Raw genomic sequence first — 16,440 nt, forward strand, 5'->3', positions numbered from 1 at the left:
ATATATGCAAATCATAAAGATCTAAGAATTAGTAGGATGGTCATAATTTAAGCTGACAGTAAATTAGTTCACAAAGTATTTTTGCAAAGTTTTGTTTTATATAGGCAGGGCAAAAAACAAAACTAATAACCGGGGCAGAGGAGAGAAACAAAGAATAGTGTGATAATTTATTCCATGATCCTGTAACCCACAAAAAAAGTTAAAAATCCTTAGTTGGAACCCAAAGTCTTTTTATAATCTAACTTGAAATATTTTTTTAGCCTCATCTCACATTTATACATATATTGCAGCATTTGGTTTCATTTGCTACAAGCCTACAAGCCTCTCAATTTTCACATCATTCTGGGTTCCAGTATTTACTCTGATGATTTGATAGATAACATGATTTGGGCCAAAACATACTTTTGGTTGAAAAATGTTCATTTGTGATTTTAACGGACACCACTTTTTGCTTTGGTTACTTCTTAGTCATATATTTAATGCTTATTAAAGCATACATTCCTGTTAATTCTCACAAACTGTAGAGTCATCCCTTTATATCCTGGGGGGCTGTTTCAGGACCTCTCATGGATACTAAAATCTTGGGGTTCAAGTCCCTCATATAAAATGGTGTAGTATTTGCATGTAACACATAACCTCCTTAATTTAAATCTTCTCTAGGTCATTTGCACCTTATATACCATAAATGATACACATAGTTGTATTGTTTAGAAAATAACAACAAGAAAAAAGTCTGTACATATTCAGTACAGACCCAATTTTTACCCCCTAATGATTCCTGGTTGGTTCAACCTACTGATGTGGAACCTCTGAATGCCATGGGCTGACTATATATTTTTTATATTTGTTCTTTATTAACACATTTGTCATATTCATAGGCAGATTACAATTACAATTCTTTCTAGCAATCTCACAGGTAATGTTTATGTGCTGAAATAAAATAATAAATATTGTCTTTAAAACACAAGGTCTTAAGATACTTTTTCCAGTTATATAAATACAGAACACATTTTAAAAGCTATAGTTCTCTAAATCAATTGCTGTCCAAAATAGTTTAAAGCTATGCTCTCAAAATCTCTTTAAAAAGCAATGTAATGAAAATATATATTCTCCAACATGAATTCTCATTTTTAAAAAAATTCTCTCCATTTCCACTCCAAAGTTGATAATGAGATCTACTTATTATCAAATTTGCCTAAGTCATACATCTTTCCTCTTTAGAGATGAATTACTAAAATGTACCACAGAAAAGATATATTAAAGCTTCAGAAAGCCATTTATGAGATCCCTGAATTCAATCATTTAAAGAATTCTTCAATGTTTGCTCATTTCCTATGTTTACTTAAAAGCTAATAGCAAGATACCCATTTATCTTTAAAAATATGACTCTCAGAAATATTTAATATACATAAAAGGCACTTTAGATAAAAGATTATTTCTATTTGAATTTAAGTTTCTTTTCTGTAAGTTTTTAAATATAAAAATGTTAATAATACAAAAAAGTTAAAAGAGAAAACACCAAATAAAAAAGAAACTTTCATCCCTCCAAGTCCATATTAATCCCACAAGAAACTAAATTTAATAATTTGGCATATATTCATTTAAAAATCACTCTTAGGTGCAGTACGTGGCACACACCTGTAATCCCAGCAACTTGGGAGACTTAGGCAAGAAGACTACAAGTTCCAGACCAGTCTAGGCAACCTAGTGAGGTCCTATCTCAAAATAAAAAGTAAAAAGGGCTGGGAATGTAGCTCAATGGTAAAACACCCCCAGGTTCAATCTCTGGTACCACAAAATAAATAAATAAATAATAAAAATCACTATCTTAAAATACATAATTTGACTTGGAATCTGTTTTCATTCTATTAAGGTGCCACACTTTATACTAAGACAGATCAAAAAGAAGTAGTACTAATGCTATTTTTTTTAAAAAATAAGAATGATACTTTTGTTGCCACCATACATTCCCCCCCCCCAAAAAAAGCTGTGAAGCAGAATACAGAAATGAAACATGCCAAAATTACTAATTTAATTTATAGATAAAAAGTGGTAGGTGATAGTCAATATACTCAATGCAAATTAAAGAAACTATTTTCTATGATATTTTCCGAACAGCAAAAACTCTTAAAAAAAAAAAAAGTTTCTTAAGGTACAAGCTTTGACTTGTAATCTGAAAAATTTTATCACATGGGTTTTAAGAAAGGGTAACATAGTATTACAATATCAACCAAAATGTCATAGCAATAGAAAAACTTTAAATTGTAACTGAAATTGAAAGTACACAATTAAAATACAGGTCAGCAAATGTTTCATTGCAAAATGTTAAAATGAGCTTGCCAGGTATCATGTTTTCAAGTTCTAACAACCCAAAGTAAAAGTTAGAACCAGAAAAATAGGGAAATAATTTTCTGTATCGTTTAAATAACATCCTTTAAACATTATTTAAATATATTTAAAGTTATTAGCATTATCAGTACAGTGTGAAAGAAATATAAGTAATGCAATTAGTAGTCTACCAAACCCATTATCTCTAAATTAATTCTGCACATATCTTCATACTTCACACACAGAAACTGCACTAGAAAAAAAAAATGTAAAAGTATGTTGTTTCATTCTTATTCTAAAATAGATAACCTAATTTAAAGATAACTAGGTTATAAAATGCTTATCTACTTGTACCTGAAAAAGCAACTACTACTGCTCAAAGTCATTAATCATGCTTTGTAACTATTCACTTGGCCAAGAAGTGGAAGTAATTGGTGGGAGCATTCAACTAGTGGAGTGATTCTGGAGGAGCTAAATGTGACATCAGATAGTATGGTATTCAACACCTTAGTTGAATTTTGCTTGCCTCTGGTACTGGCAAACAAATACATATATATAAAGTAGGTATACAAAAGTCAGAGAGTAACTATAGTTGAATTTGCAGTTATCAAGGAAAGTTGAAAATCTCATATCTGACAACAAATAGATCAACATTCTCAGTTATCTTAACTGATTCTATTATAAACCCATAACTAATTTCCATTAACTAAATTATTCATGAAGTTCCTCTGGTACATTCCATTCCTCATAAGTATTAAAATAAGTTTAAAAGAAGAAAAAACAGGTAGAAAGCAAAGTAGGTCATCACCTCATTTAGTACTAAATTTGGTAAACTAATATTTGTTCACCATCTTAAATTTCACAATTTTGTAATACAGTCTTCTATGTACACCCTTACCCCTTTTCCCAAGCAAGACTAGTACTCTCACAAAAGATAATATGATTTAATCAAACTGCAAAACCACTTTCTAATAGCATTATTGATAATAATTGTGTTTTGTGAAACCTAAGCTAAAGCAGTTACAATGGTCTAAATAACATACAATAAACTTAAACATTTGGATTAATGTCGTCAGAGACTATCCATGACAAAAGTTCCTGTATACTAGTCCCAGGCCCGTTTAGAATCCTTCTGCAAGTATTTTCTACCAGAATGAGTTAACAGTTATTAAATAAACTAAAATATCTAACATGCAGAAATTCACCACTTATTCAAACACAAAAATGAACACTTAGAAATTTCAAACTCTTGCCTAATGAAAATAAAGTCAAGGATGCATTTTGCATCTCTTCTAGTTTGTGTTTATGATGGAAAAAACACTTTTTATATTAAATTAAAATTACTTTAAAGAAGCTGGAACTACACAATTTTTTCCAGATATTAGATGGCACCAAACAATCCAAAATAGTTTGTTAATATCTTCCTTTGCTTAGAAACAAGATTTACCAAAAAAAAAAAAAAAAAAAGGATAATTTTTAAACTCTAGGTAGTAATGATAATCAAAAGGCAAAACATACTTCCCACTGTTTTATAGTATCAATTCACATTCAATAGTATGTACTTCAAACTTTAAAATAATCTTGGGCATACAAAAACTCACCATCTGTATGGGTTTCTTGTGGAGATCTCGTTCAGTTACCAATTTTTCTTGGTCAGTGACATAAAGACCTTTCTGTGCTAAAGCCTGGATTACAGCATCATGGCCCAAAAGGGGTTTTGCAGCATCACTCTTGAGAATTAGACTTCCAGCACGACAATACAGTTCAGCTGACAGAAGCAAATTAACAACAGGTGGTTTGATGTGTTCCTGGTCATACTGATCTGTGTAAAATGGTTCTCGAAGTTCCTCTGGCACATTTTCTATAAGATTAAGGGGGGAAAAAAATCTCTTACAAGATTTTTATAAGAGAAACACAAAATTTATTTAATAATTATTATTCATCACAGATCTTAAGATTCCCTCCAAAATAATATCCCTTTAACTGAAAAAGAAATTATTTAGACTGTGGCACATCATCTAGAACAAAGAAAGAATTTCCTTTATAGAAGATACTGTTCTAAGAATATTCCAGAAACAGACTATTAAGCAAACAAGGAGAAGTTTTCTAAGTCTAGTGGCTCTGGGGAATGATTCCACATGCAGAGTCAAAAGCACAGAAGAAACTATGAAACTCCTAAAAACTAATTTCAGTGAATAACCACACATGCAAGCACATGCACCACAATAATACTTCAGGAGACTACTAGGCCTTGCTGCCTGAAAGGATAAAATCCTTTGCCTAAAGTTTTATAGCTACAGAATTGCAGAACAGAGACTGTCTCTTATTCTGTCCCTCTACCTCAAGGCCTTAGGTCTCTCTCCCGCTTCTTGATTAGCCTGCTAAAGTTATTGAGGAAAAGTTGTAGGCATTATTTAGGAAAGATTCCCTGTTTGAAATCTGGTACTCAATACTGATGGCTATAAAAATCAGAGATAGAAGAAAGATTATTTAATAGGAATAAGGAAATGAAGTTTGAAGACAGTAGTAAAATCAGGAAGTAAGGACAGAAGAGATTGCTAAAGAAAAACAAAAAGGGTCCAGAAATGAGCAGAGACAGAGGTCAAGATGGAAATCAAAGATGATCAAGAACGGTTTGCCAGGGAAACAGTGATAGCATGAATAGGAAAAAATACATAAAAATTAAAAAAAAAAAATAAGAGGCAGAGTCAATTCTGAAAGCAAAACCATATACTCAGTTTTAGACATCTTGAGTTTGAAATGACAGAAAAACTATCCAAGTGGAAATATCCAAAAGCAGCAGGATATATAGGACTCAAGAAAGAGGTCAGAGTGAATGTATTAATTTGGGATTCTGGAGACACCTAAAAATATCCTCATTTAATAATTGAAAACACTTTTCTTCCTTTGTAGCTGCACCACCCAGTAGTGAGCCAGCTTTATACTTCAACTACTTGACTCAGTATTGTGAACTGAAGAATATATGCTGGGACTCACTTAAATTTTAGTATTAGAGGAACTACACAGAAGCTATTGAGTGGAACAATCATAAAAGGGAAATTATTTTAAGCTATTAAAAATGTATAAATAATGGATTTTATTTCCTGTATCAATAAAAATCATTAATATAGATGAACTTATAGTTGAACAGTTGCACAAAGGAAAGTCAGTGATTATTATCAGGATTATAAACTTATCTATCATACCTATACACCCACCTAACATTTACTTACTCATTGCTTTCCTACCCATTTTTACACATGATCTTTATAACATTTTGGTGAAATGGACAACAAATAATAATAAACAGATAAGTAATAGAAATATATACTTATACTTACAAAGGACTTTCTACATGTGGGCACTGTCCTAAACATGAATTCCGACATTTAATCCTAAACAACCCTTTTACACCTCATTTGACAGATAAGAAACTCAAGAAAGGTTATCTTGCCCAAAAGTAAATGCAGAATTCTAGCTCTAAACCATCTAGCTAAACAGACTCAATAGCATGCAATATGACAAGGATAAAAGATGGAAGGTGGAAGGCGTAGAGCCCAGGGACCATCTTCATTCTATCAAGGCATACCCACAAACTTAAGTTATAAAAGCACAAGTTTTTAAAAAGCCCTAAATACAAGGAAAAGGGAAAGGATCCTTAGAAAATCAATGTTTCAAGAATATGATAAAAAATCATTTTTCAACCTCCAAAAGAATGCAAAATTCCATATTAAATATTACAAAATAGGTCACTTCAAAAACAGCATCAGCAAAAAAGCAAGTGCTAAGCACACAGTTAGACCCTGTCTCTAAATAAAATACAAAATAGGGCTGGGGATATGGCTTAGTGGTCAAGTGCCCCTGAGTTCAATCCCCAGTACCCCCCCCCCAAAAAAAAAGCTCTTCAAAAACTAGGTGTGCTCAAGAGAATCCTTTCAAAATGTCTTATCAATTCATCAACATTATTATTTTAAAAAAAACAAATTGGAGCTGCATCACTTTTTAAAAAAACAATGAGACAGTATACGAAAAAAATATATACACAAAAGCAAAGATAAGAGGTTTTATTCTTAACTTCCAGAACAAAAAGGTTAAGAAATTAATAACTATGAAATGGCTGAGTGAAATATCACTCCTAAAACTGCAAAGAAAAGAAACAAGTTTTTCTTGTATACCAGGATTTAAGCAGAACCTATCCTAATCAAGTTTTTATAAATCTGACTAGATCCAAGTTTTGAAATTAACATTAATTTGAAATGCTTGAGGTACAGGTAGAGGGAGTAGAAACAGTATTGCTAAAAACAATTTTCTATAAAGCTGAGTTAGGTACTAGTTGCATCCATATCCCAGAAAGTAGTACAGATTTATTTAAAACAATGAAGTGTCAGGAGGTAGAAGGAATGCACTTTGAAAACATCATCATACTAGGTAGGCGGGGTGGTGCATATCTAAAACCCCAGTGACTAGGGAGGCTGAGGCAGGAGGATCCCAAGTTGGAGGCCAGTCTGTGCAACTTAGCAAGACCCTGTCTCAATATAAAAAATAAAAAGTGCTGGGCTGGGGATGTGGCTCAAGCGGTAGCGCGCTCGCCTGGCATGCGTGCAGCCCGGGTTCGATCCTCAGCACCACATACCAACAAAGATGTTGTGTCCGCCGAGAATTAAAAAATAAAAAAAATATTAAAAATTCTCTCTCTCTCTCTCTCTCTCTCTCTCTCTCTCTCTCTCTCTCTCTCCTCTCTCACTCTCTCTTTAAAAAAAAAAAAAGTGCTGGGAATGTAGCTGAGCATTAAAGCACTCGTTTTCAATTCCCAAGACATGAAAAAAGAAAAAGAAAGAAATACCCTTGCCAGGTGAGCACAATGGTGCACACCTGTAATCCCAGTGCTCAGGAGGCAGAGGCAGGAGGATTTCAAGTTCAAAGCCAGCCTCAGCAATTTAGCAAGGTGCTAAGCAATTCATTGAGACCTTGTTTCTAAATAATGTACAAAACAGGACTGCAGATGTGGCTCAGTGGTTGAGTGTCCCTGAGTTCATTTCCCAGTACCCTCCAAAAAATTAATTAATTAATTAATTAAATTAAAAAAAGAAATACTCTCACACTAAAAATTAGAAACACTACTGTATTTTTCAAATCTAAAGATTGTTTCTAAAACAATTACTAACACAGAACTTGTAAATTTAAAAAAAAAAAAAAAACCAACTGAAAGGATTCCACAGACTCTGAACTTGAAATTACATGCAACTCAGTACGGGTAATCAAAGAAAAGTTACAAAATATTTTTTTTACAAAATGGCAAAAAATAAAAAAAAATTTAAACTTAAAAAAATAAACCATGAACCTACTGCTGACAATGTACTACAAAAAGGATGCCCTCATATAACCAAAGAGAAAGGACCATGTATCTAACGATAAGGATCCCAGCACCTCACTCTATCTAGTACATGGTAAGTGCTCAGTAAATTTTAAATAAATTAATAAAAATGCTATTTTAAAAAAATTCTTGTCAGTAGCCTTTTCCTGTAGGAACTCCCAAATTTCAAATTTCCCCTCAACTAACTTCCTGATTCTGTGCTATTAACCATAATTTAATCTGTACCTGCTTTGAAAAATACTAATTTTCTCCTGGGCCATCTCCACTTCTGTAACAGCATTCCCTCTCAAAACCTTTGTTCAGATAACTACTTACATTCAGTCCAAATTTGGGGAAATTTTGGACTTTGGGAAAGTATGGGCTTGATTTTAAAAGACTGGGTAGAGTTCTAATTCTACCACTTAGTCGTATGGGTTCTTAAATGCAGTAATTAACTTTCCAGAGTTCTAGTTTCCCAATATTCCACAAGTACACTACCCACTACTATGATCCCAATGACCTCTTTTCCTTGACCCACTATACTCCAGGCACACAAGTCTTTCTGGTGCTCAAACACACTAAGTTCAGCCCTACGGACCTGTGTACTAGCTGTTCCTTCTGCCTCTAGTATTCCCCTCCTAGTTGCATGGTTGGCTCTCTCCATTCACATCTCAGTTAAATGTCATCTCCTCAGACATACCTTCCCTGACAACCCAATCATCCTATTTTAACTTTCTAGATAGCAATTATTGCTATCCTATAATATTTTGTTTTTATTTTTGCCTTTTCACACTATAATATGCCTCAAAGGAGAGCAAGTTACTTCTCTGTCCTATGTCACCAGCACTTAAAACTATGCCTGACAGAGTAGGAACTCAAGTACTTACTAAAATAATTTTTAAATCCCTAAACACAGAGTTTTGCATTCATATAAGGTACCAATTAAAAGGTTCTTCCTTCCCTCTGCTTTGTTACCAAACAACGCATTAAGTGCTGTATGACAATCCTAGGCTTAAATTATTACCCCCATTCCTCCCGCTACCCCCCAAGACCTAAGCTCTTCAGAGTTCCAAACCCTTACATAGGCCACAGCCTACTTAACTCTCATTTGTTGTTGTTTCTTTCATTCTTTTGTTTTCTTCATGGTACTGGGCATCAATGTCAGGGCCTCACACATGCCACGTAAGCAATCTACCATTAAACTGCATTCCCAGGCCTCTACTCAACTCTTCACTTAGTACCTCAAAGAAACCTCAAATTCAAATGGAAACCAAGTTTCTCAGTGACCAGAGGAATTAGAAATATAACAAAGAGCTGGGCGTAGTGGCACACATTTATAATCCCAGAAACTCTTAGGCTATTGGCAGGAGGATTCCAAATTTGAGGTCAGCTTCAGCAACTCAGTGAGGACCTAAGCAACTAAGCAAAACCTGTCTCAAAAAAAAAAAAAAAAAAAAGTTAAGAAGAGCTTGGGAGGTGGCTCAGTGATAAAGTGCCTCTAGGTTCTACCCTCCCAGTACCAAAAAAAGACTACTGGTGCTGCTGGATGAAATAGGAAGCATTGTTGTTCAATATCTATCTATCTCTATATATAAATAGCTAGAGAAAAAAAATAGATGTAGGTATACATTATATATGTGTTTGTCTGCTAAATAACATTCCAAAAGCAATAAATCTACCATCTGTAATAAACTTCCCACTGAAAGGAAAAGAATAATGAATAAATGGCTACTTCCATTGCTAGAAAGAACAGAGAAAGTACAAAGTGAGTATAGAACCTGTGTGTGTGTGTGTATGCATGCATAAATAAATAGAAAAGAAGGGAAGCTCCTCCTTTTGGAATAGTAACTGATAAATGGGGGTCACTAATGGCAATAATCAACAGTAAAAATTGATTCAGGCAAGAATCATTACTGAATGCTAATATGGTGAATAAAAGTCTGATGAACACGATATTTTAAGTTATGTCCCCATAAATTACTTATTAATTACAAATAGAAAAACAATCATTTTATAGTAAAGAAAACTGACAGATAACACTTTAACCAGATATCAAAGTAAACTTCACCAATACTAGAACAAACATTATGTACATCTTTTTGTTTGTTTGTTTTTTGGTACTGGGAATTGAACCCAGAGATGCTTATCCACCAAGACACACTCCCCAGCACTTTTTATTTTTTTCTTTTGAGATAGGGTCTCACTAAACTGCTTAAGGCCTTGCTAAATTGCTGAGGCTGGCTTTGAACTTGAAATCCTCCTGCCTCAGCCTCCCAAACTGCTGGGATCCCAGGCGTGTGCCACTGAATGCAGCGGCCATTATGTACCTCTTGATGTGATTTACTAAAAACACATTACTATTGTGGTAGTTTTTTGACAGACTTATGTAACTTTAATCATTAAGAAACATCAGACAGGGCTGGGGATGTGGCTCAAGCGGTAGCGCACTCGCCTGGCATGCGTGCGGCCCGGGTTCGATCCTCAGCACCACATACAAACAAAGATGTTGTGTCCGCCGAGAACTAAAAAAAAAAATATATTAAATAAAAAAAAAAAAAAGAAACATCAGACAAATACAAGTTGAAAGACATTCTACAAAGCATTTGGTCCATTTTTCTAAAAGTATACTTTATTAGAGGGAAAAAATCAACACTGAATGCTTAGACATTTGAGGGAGACTAGGAAGGAGGATTTCCCATTTCTCCACACATCCCACCCAGCTTTCTAGTATCACTGTGTATGAAAGAGGACCTTAAGTTGTTCTGGCTTTAGGAGGAACAGATGGGTAAAGAAATGCTCCTCTATCTGAGTGTCTTTCCTCTGGAGATGCCAGGTTGCCAACCAGTTTGTCTCTGGGTAACGGGGCACTCTTGCCCAAGTATCCTGTGGAATGCAGAGATGGACAGATGTGGTTGTGGTGGTGGTAGTGGAAGTCATGAGAGAAGTACAGTAATAAGTTAATCAGAGGGAGTCAGGGAGAAGTAAAAGGAAGAGAGAGAAGAAGGAATGTGGGAAAGAAGGAAGAAAGTCAAAGAAAATGGGATGGCAGAAGGCAGGAATAACAGGGATTTACAATGTAGTCTCCAGGTCCTGGGTCTCTCTCAGTTCTTTTCTGAGGGCAGGTCTCTGGCACTTTGTTTTTCTTCATACATTAAGGCATTCCTACTGGGACACTGCCAGCACCCATCACAGGATGTCACCATCCTTCTAGTCATTCAGACCAAAGACAGAGGGAGACAACTGCTGAATGCAGGGTTAACACTCCAAAGTACTGCAGAGGAACATATAGAAAGAGGTGACCCAGTTAGCCCCTGTGGACAACTGGCTGCTTTTACCAGGCACAGAGGGTAAAGGAGATTTGGCAAGAGCTAATAAGATCTACGTAGGAGCCAGGCAAGGGGACTGATTTTCAACTCAGCATATATTTTAGTGTACCTGGTCTTCAAAAATGTTAATATCATAAGGGAGAAAGAAAGCCTAAAGAACTACTACAGGTTAAAGGACACTAAACAAATTTGACAACTAAATGCAATGCATGATTCTAGACTGGATCCTGAAATGGGAAATAAAAAGCAATAATAGACATTAAAACAACTGAATAGGGGCTGTGTGGATTAGATAATATTATATCATGGTTAAATTTCCTGATTTTTAATTAATTTTATGTAAGAGAACTATTTTTCATCTTAAAAGATATATACTAAGGGAGAATGGGGACATAACATCCCTAATGCATTCTCAAATGGCTCCAAATATATCATACATATATATTTTTTAAAAAAATTTTTTTAGTTGTAGTTGGACACAATAGCTCTATTTCATTTATTTATTTTTATATGATGCTGAGGATCAAACCCAGGGCCCTGCACATGCAGGTGAGCACTCTACCACTGAGCCACAACCCTAGCCCCTCATACATATATTTTAATTTGTATATATTTATGTATGTATGTATATATACACACATACATATTATAATATATACATGTATTTGTGTAAGAAGGAGGGGCTAGGAGGGAAAGAGGGAATGGTAAAATAAATGAGACAAATTTGTTGGTCAATCAGGGTAAAAGATATTTGGGGTTTTTCGGTACAACTCTTGTACATTTGAAATTATATTGAAAAATGTTATAAAATGTCAAAATGCCTAAAACCAATCTTTTTTTCCCAAACTTGATTATCTTCCAGAATTCCTTACATAAATGAATGACCACCATTCATTCAGTTGCCCAAGTCAGAAACATAGGAGCCATCGTTAATGTTTCTGTCCCTCAATTCTCCAGGAGAAAAAAAAAAAAAAAGTCCAGGCCAACCCCTGCTCCCTTCTTCACATTCTCAAATCACATCTCCACGGTCCAGGTGATCAGTACTTTTCATCTCAATTACTGCATTCATTCCTAATTTTTTTCTTTTCATATTCACTTTTGTTCCTACTCCAAATCACTCTCTATTCTAGCCAAATCCTGCTTACTTCCCTGAAGTAAATTTGATCATTTCACAAGCACCACCGCCATCCCCACCACCACACTCAAGGGTTTTCAATGACTTCTCATTTCTCTAAGAATTAAAATCTTTTGCTTTTGGCTCTCTGAGCAGCACCATGGCGGTAGGCAAGAACTTACAAAAGGCGGCAAGAAGAGAGCCAAGAAGAAAGTGTTTGATCCATATTCTAAGAAAGATTGGTATGATGTGAAAACACCAGCGATGTTCAATATAAGAAATATTGGAAAAACATCAGTCAACAGGACCCAGGGAACCAAAATTGTGTCTGATGGCCTCAAGGGTCAGGTGTTTGAAGTGAGTCCTGCTGATCTACAGAATGATGAAGTTGCGTTTAGGAAGTTCAAGCTAATTACTGAGGACGTTCAGGGAAAAAACTGCCTGACCAACTTCTATGGCATGAATTTTACCCATAACAAAATGTGTTCCCTGGTCAAAAAATGGCAGACGATAATCGAGGCTTATGTTGATGTCAAGACTACTGAAGGTTATTTGCTGCGTCTATTCTGTGTTGGTTTTACTAAAAAAGCAACAATCAGATACAGAAGACTTCCTTCGCTCAGCACCAGCAGATCCGCCAAATCCGGAAGATGATGATGGAAATCATGACCCAGGAAGTGCAGATAAATGACTTGAAAGAAGTGGTCAACAAACTGATTCCAGACAGCATTGGGAAAGACATAGAGAAGGCTTGCCAATCAATTTATCCTCTTCAAGATGTCTTTGTTAGAAAAGTAAAAATACTGAAGAAGCCCAAGTTTGAATTGGGAAAACTCATGGAGCTTCATGGTGAAGGTAGTAGTTCTGGAAAAGTACAGGAGATGAGACAGGTACTAAAGTTGAATGAGCTGATGGATATGAACCATCAGTTCAAGAATCTGTTTAAATTTCAAATTTTTAATAGTGACCAATAAAAAGTCCTATTTGTAGGGAAAAAAAAATCTTTCCTCGGGGCTGGGAATATGGCTCAAGCAGTAGCGCGCTCATCTGGCATGCGTGCGGCCCGGGTTCAATCCTCAGCACCACGTACAAACAAAGATGTTGTGTCTGCCGAAAAACTAAAAAACAAATATTAAGATTCTCTCTCAAAAAAAAAAAAAGTTATAAAAAAAATCTTTTCTCTGACCTAAAAAAAAAAAGAAATGATTCTATCCCCCCAATCATTCGGTTCCTGGAAACCATGCTCTCTTCCTGCAAAGCCTCTGCACATCCTGGTCACTTGGTTTGGAATGCTCCTTCTTCCTATTCTTTTTACTCTTTCTGATTCTTGGGGTCCAATGACCCATTCAGTTTGATCCAATTTTCCCTCAATAAAAGGAAAGAATATAGTATTTATCCGGCCTTCCCTGTATCTCCATGTACTTTTTACTCTTGAGAAACTATTCAATTCTATAAAAAGGAATGTGTTTGGGGCTGGGGTTGTGGCTCAGTGGTAGAGTGCTTGCCTTGCATGTGTGAGACACTGGGTTTAATCCTCAGCACCACACAAACATAAATAAACAAAATAAAGGTATAAAAAAAGAATGCGTTTGTAGTTTGTAAAACAAATTGAAATGTCTGAAGATATTTTAAGTACGATAAGTAGTTAGTAAGCAAAAAGCCTGTTAGACATAGAATTGATTTTTAAGTAGTAGCATATATATATGGTAAACATAAAAAGGAATGGGGGGAAGATACCTACTTATTCATGAGCTAACTAGGTATTAAATATTCATGATACATATACATGCTAGGTACTAATATTTATGATATAGTATATATACATGAGACTAAACAGAGAGTCAATGAGCACTTAATATTCACAAGTCCTTAATTCACTCATCCATTGATGATGCTCACTTTGTCCTGTGTCTTCTGCCCAAGAAACACAAAACCCATAGCTGTTCATCAAGCTTTTGGCAAGCTACAGCTGTGGCAGGCATGCTAATTCCCTGTGTCTCTCTGATAGAGTATATGTCACTGGTCTGTGTTTCTGTGAGCCTCCTTATTGGAACCTTATTCTGTTCCTGATGACCACATCATCAGCAGAAAAGGCTACACAGTAAAAAGAGATGGACATGGGACAAGAAAAGGAAAGACAATGGAATGAATCTGACTTAACTTTTCTATGTACATATATAAATACATCAGAGTGAATTTCCATATCCTGTACAACCACAAGACCAGGATCCTAATTAGAATAAAATGTACTCTATGTTTATATAAATATTCAAAATATAGTCTAGCATCATGTATTAACTCAAAAAAAACAGATTTTGTAAAATTTTTAAATTCTGCATTTGGGACAGACTCAAAGTCAAAAATGAAGAAACACAATGGAGGGGGGACAGTTTTCTTGAGCTAAACTCTCTTGTAACACATTCTGAACACGGATTAAAAGCATCCAGGAAACACACACCAAAAAAAGAGAGATGAACATATGAACATTGTCCACTGTATGGTCCTTCCTCCTTGCTTCCACACTAGCTTAAATGTATTAAACTCACCCCATATCTTGATTGTTTCTCAATATAAACTGATATAACAAGTCAGATAATTTGCACATTTAAAGTTGTTATGTGAGCTTCCTGTTCCATGACCTCTAGGATATGTGCTGAAGGTACATACTTGGAGGTTACCAATGCATCAAAGTAATTTTTTCCCATACCAAATAATAAAGGGGAATTCTAAGGAGTAATCCAGCTAATAAATGAAGTATGACAGAGAGATTACTAGACATTGAGTGAGTCCTAGTAGAAGTACAAGCCACCTATAAAGAAAGAAGGAAAGAAAATTCAACCCTTAATGCAATCAATTCTCTAGATCCAACTACTAACTTGTAAGAAATACAGAGAACCAAGAGAAACTTGTTAAACAATGACATGGAGATCTATACTATGAGAAATCTTATAGGACAAATAGTCTGCTTTTCTCTGACAAATAAATTGCAAAGAAAGATAAAATGAGATAGAGGAGGAGCCTACATATTTTGAAAAAACTTAAAGAGACATACCAACCAATTATAAAGCATGGTTCTTAGATCCTGACTAGAACAAACTATAAAAAAGAAATAAAAATGAGCAAAAGTATTTAAAAGGCAATCATAAATGTTAATACTGATGCTATGGTGTGATAATGACAGAGCTGTGATGATGGCAGTGTTGTTTATGTTTAAAAAGAGAATCTTTGGGCTAGGCCGCAACTTCCTTAATAAGACACCTATAGCACAAGAATTAAAACCAAGAATCAACACATGGGATGGATTCAAACTAAAAAGTTTTTCTCAGCAAAAGAAATAATACGTGAGGTGAATAAGGAGCCTATATCCTGGGAACAAATTTTTACCCCTCACACATCAGATAGAGCTCTCTAGGATATATAAAGAGCTGAACAAAATAAGCACCCCAAAACAAATAATCCAATCAATAAATGGGCTAAGGACCTGAACAGACACTTCTCAGAAGAGGATATACAGTCAATCAACAAATATATGAAAAAATGCTCATCATCTCTAAAAATCAGAGAAATGCAAATTAAAACTACTCTAAGATACCATCTCACTCCAATAAGAGTGGCAGCCATTAGGAAGACAAACAACAACAAGTGCTGGTGAGGATGCAGGGGAAAAAGGTACACTCATACACTGCTGGTAGGACTGCAAATTGATGCAGCCAATTTGGAAAGCAGTATGGAGATTCCTTGGAAAACTGGGAATGGAACCACCATTTGAACCAGCTATTCCTCTTCTCGGTCTATAACCAAAGGACCTAAAAACAGCATACTACAGGGACACAGCCACATCAATGTTTATAGCAGCACAATTCACAATAGCTAAACTGTGGAGCCAACCTAGATGTCCTTCAGTGGATGAATGGATAAAAAAAAATGTGGCATTTATACACAATGGAATATTACTCAGCAATAAAAAACAATAAGATCATGCATTTGCAGGGAAATGGATGGCATTAGAGCAGATTATGCTAAGTGAAGTTACCAATCCCAAAAAAACAAATGCCGAATGTCTTCTCTGATATAAGGGGGGTGACTCAAAATGGGGTTGGGAGGAAGAGCAAGGGAGGAAGATTACCTCTAGATAGGGAATAGGAGTGGGAGAGAAAGGGAGGGAGAAGGGGAATAGCATGGATGGTGAAAGGAGACCTTCATCATTATACAAAATACATGTATGAAGATGTGAATTTGGTGTCAATGTACCTTATATATAATCAAAGATATGATAAATTATTGTATAATGGCGCATCAAGAATTGTAATGCAAAATTA

General features: G+C 35.1%; 1 protein-coding gene and 1 pseudogene across 6 annotated transcripts in view; one reads left to right on the forward strand and one right to left on the reverse strand.

Annotated features, from left to right (window-relative positions):
- Positions 1 to 16,440, reverse strand: part of CAMSAP2 (calmodulin regulated spectrin associated protein family member 2) — a 93,222-nt gene that overhangs the window by 65,068 nt on the left and 11,714 nt on the right. For 4 of the 5 annotated variants that reach the window (XM_081299511.1, XM_081299509.1, XM_081299508.1 and 1 more), the window contains exon 2: positions 3,930 to 4,189. The exons of the other annotated variant lie outside the window; for it this stretch is intronic. In XM_081299511.1, the coding sequence (XP_081155637.1) occupies positions 3,930 to 4,189 (260 nt within the window). The remainder of the gene's footprint in view (positions 1 to 3,929; positions 4,190 to 16,440) is intronic. 5 annotated transcript variants of the gene reach the window in all.
- Positions 12,267 to 13,067, forward strand: LOC308651925 (small ribosomal subunit protein eS1-like; annotated as a pseudogene). Its single transcript has one exon. The product of its transcript is annotated as a small ribosomal subunit protein eS1-like (transcript).

The sequence above is a fragment of the Spermophilus citellus genome, assembly GCF_964194105.1.
Source record: "Spermophilus citellus genome assembly, chromosome: 6".
Taxonomy (NCBI): Eukaryota; Metazoa; Chordata; class Mammalia; order Rodentia; family Sciuridae; genus Spermophilus; species Spermophilus citellus.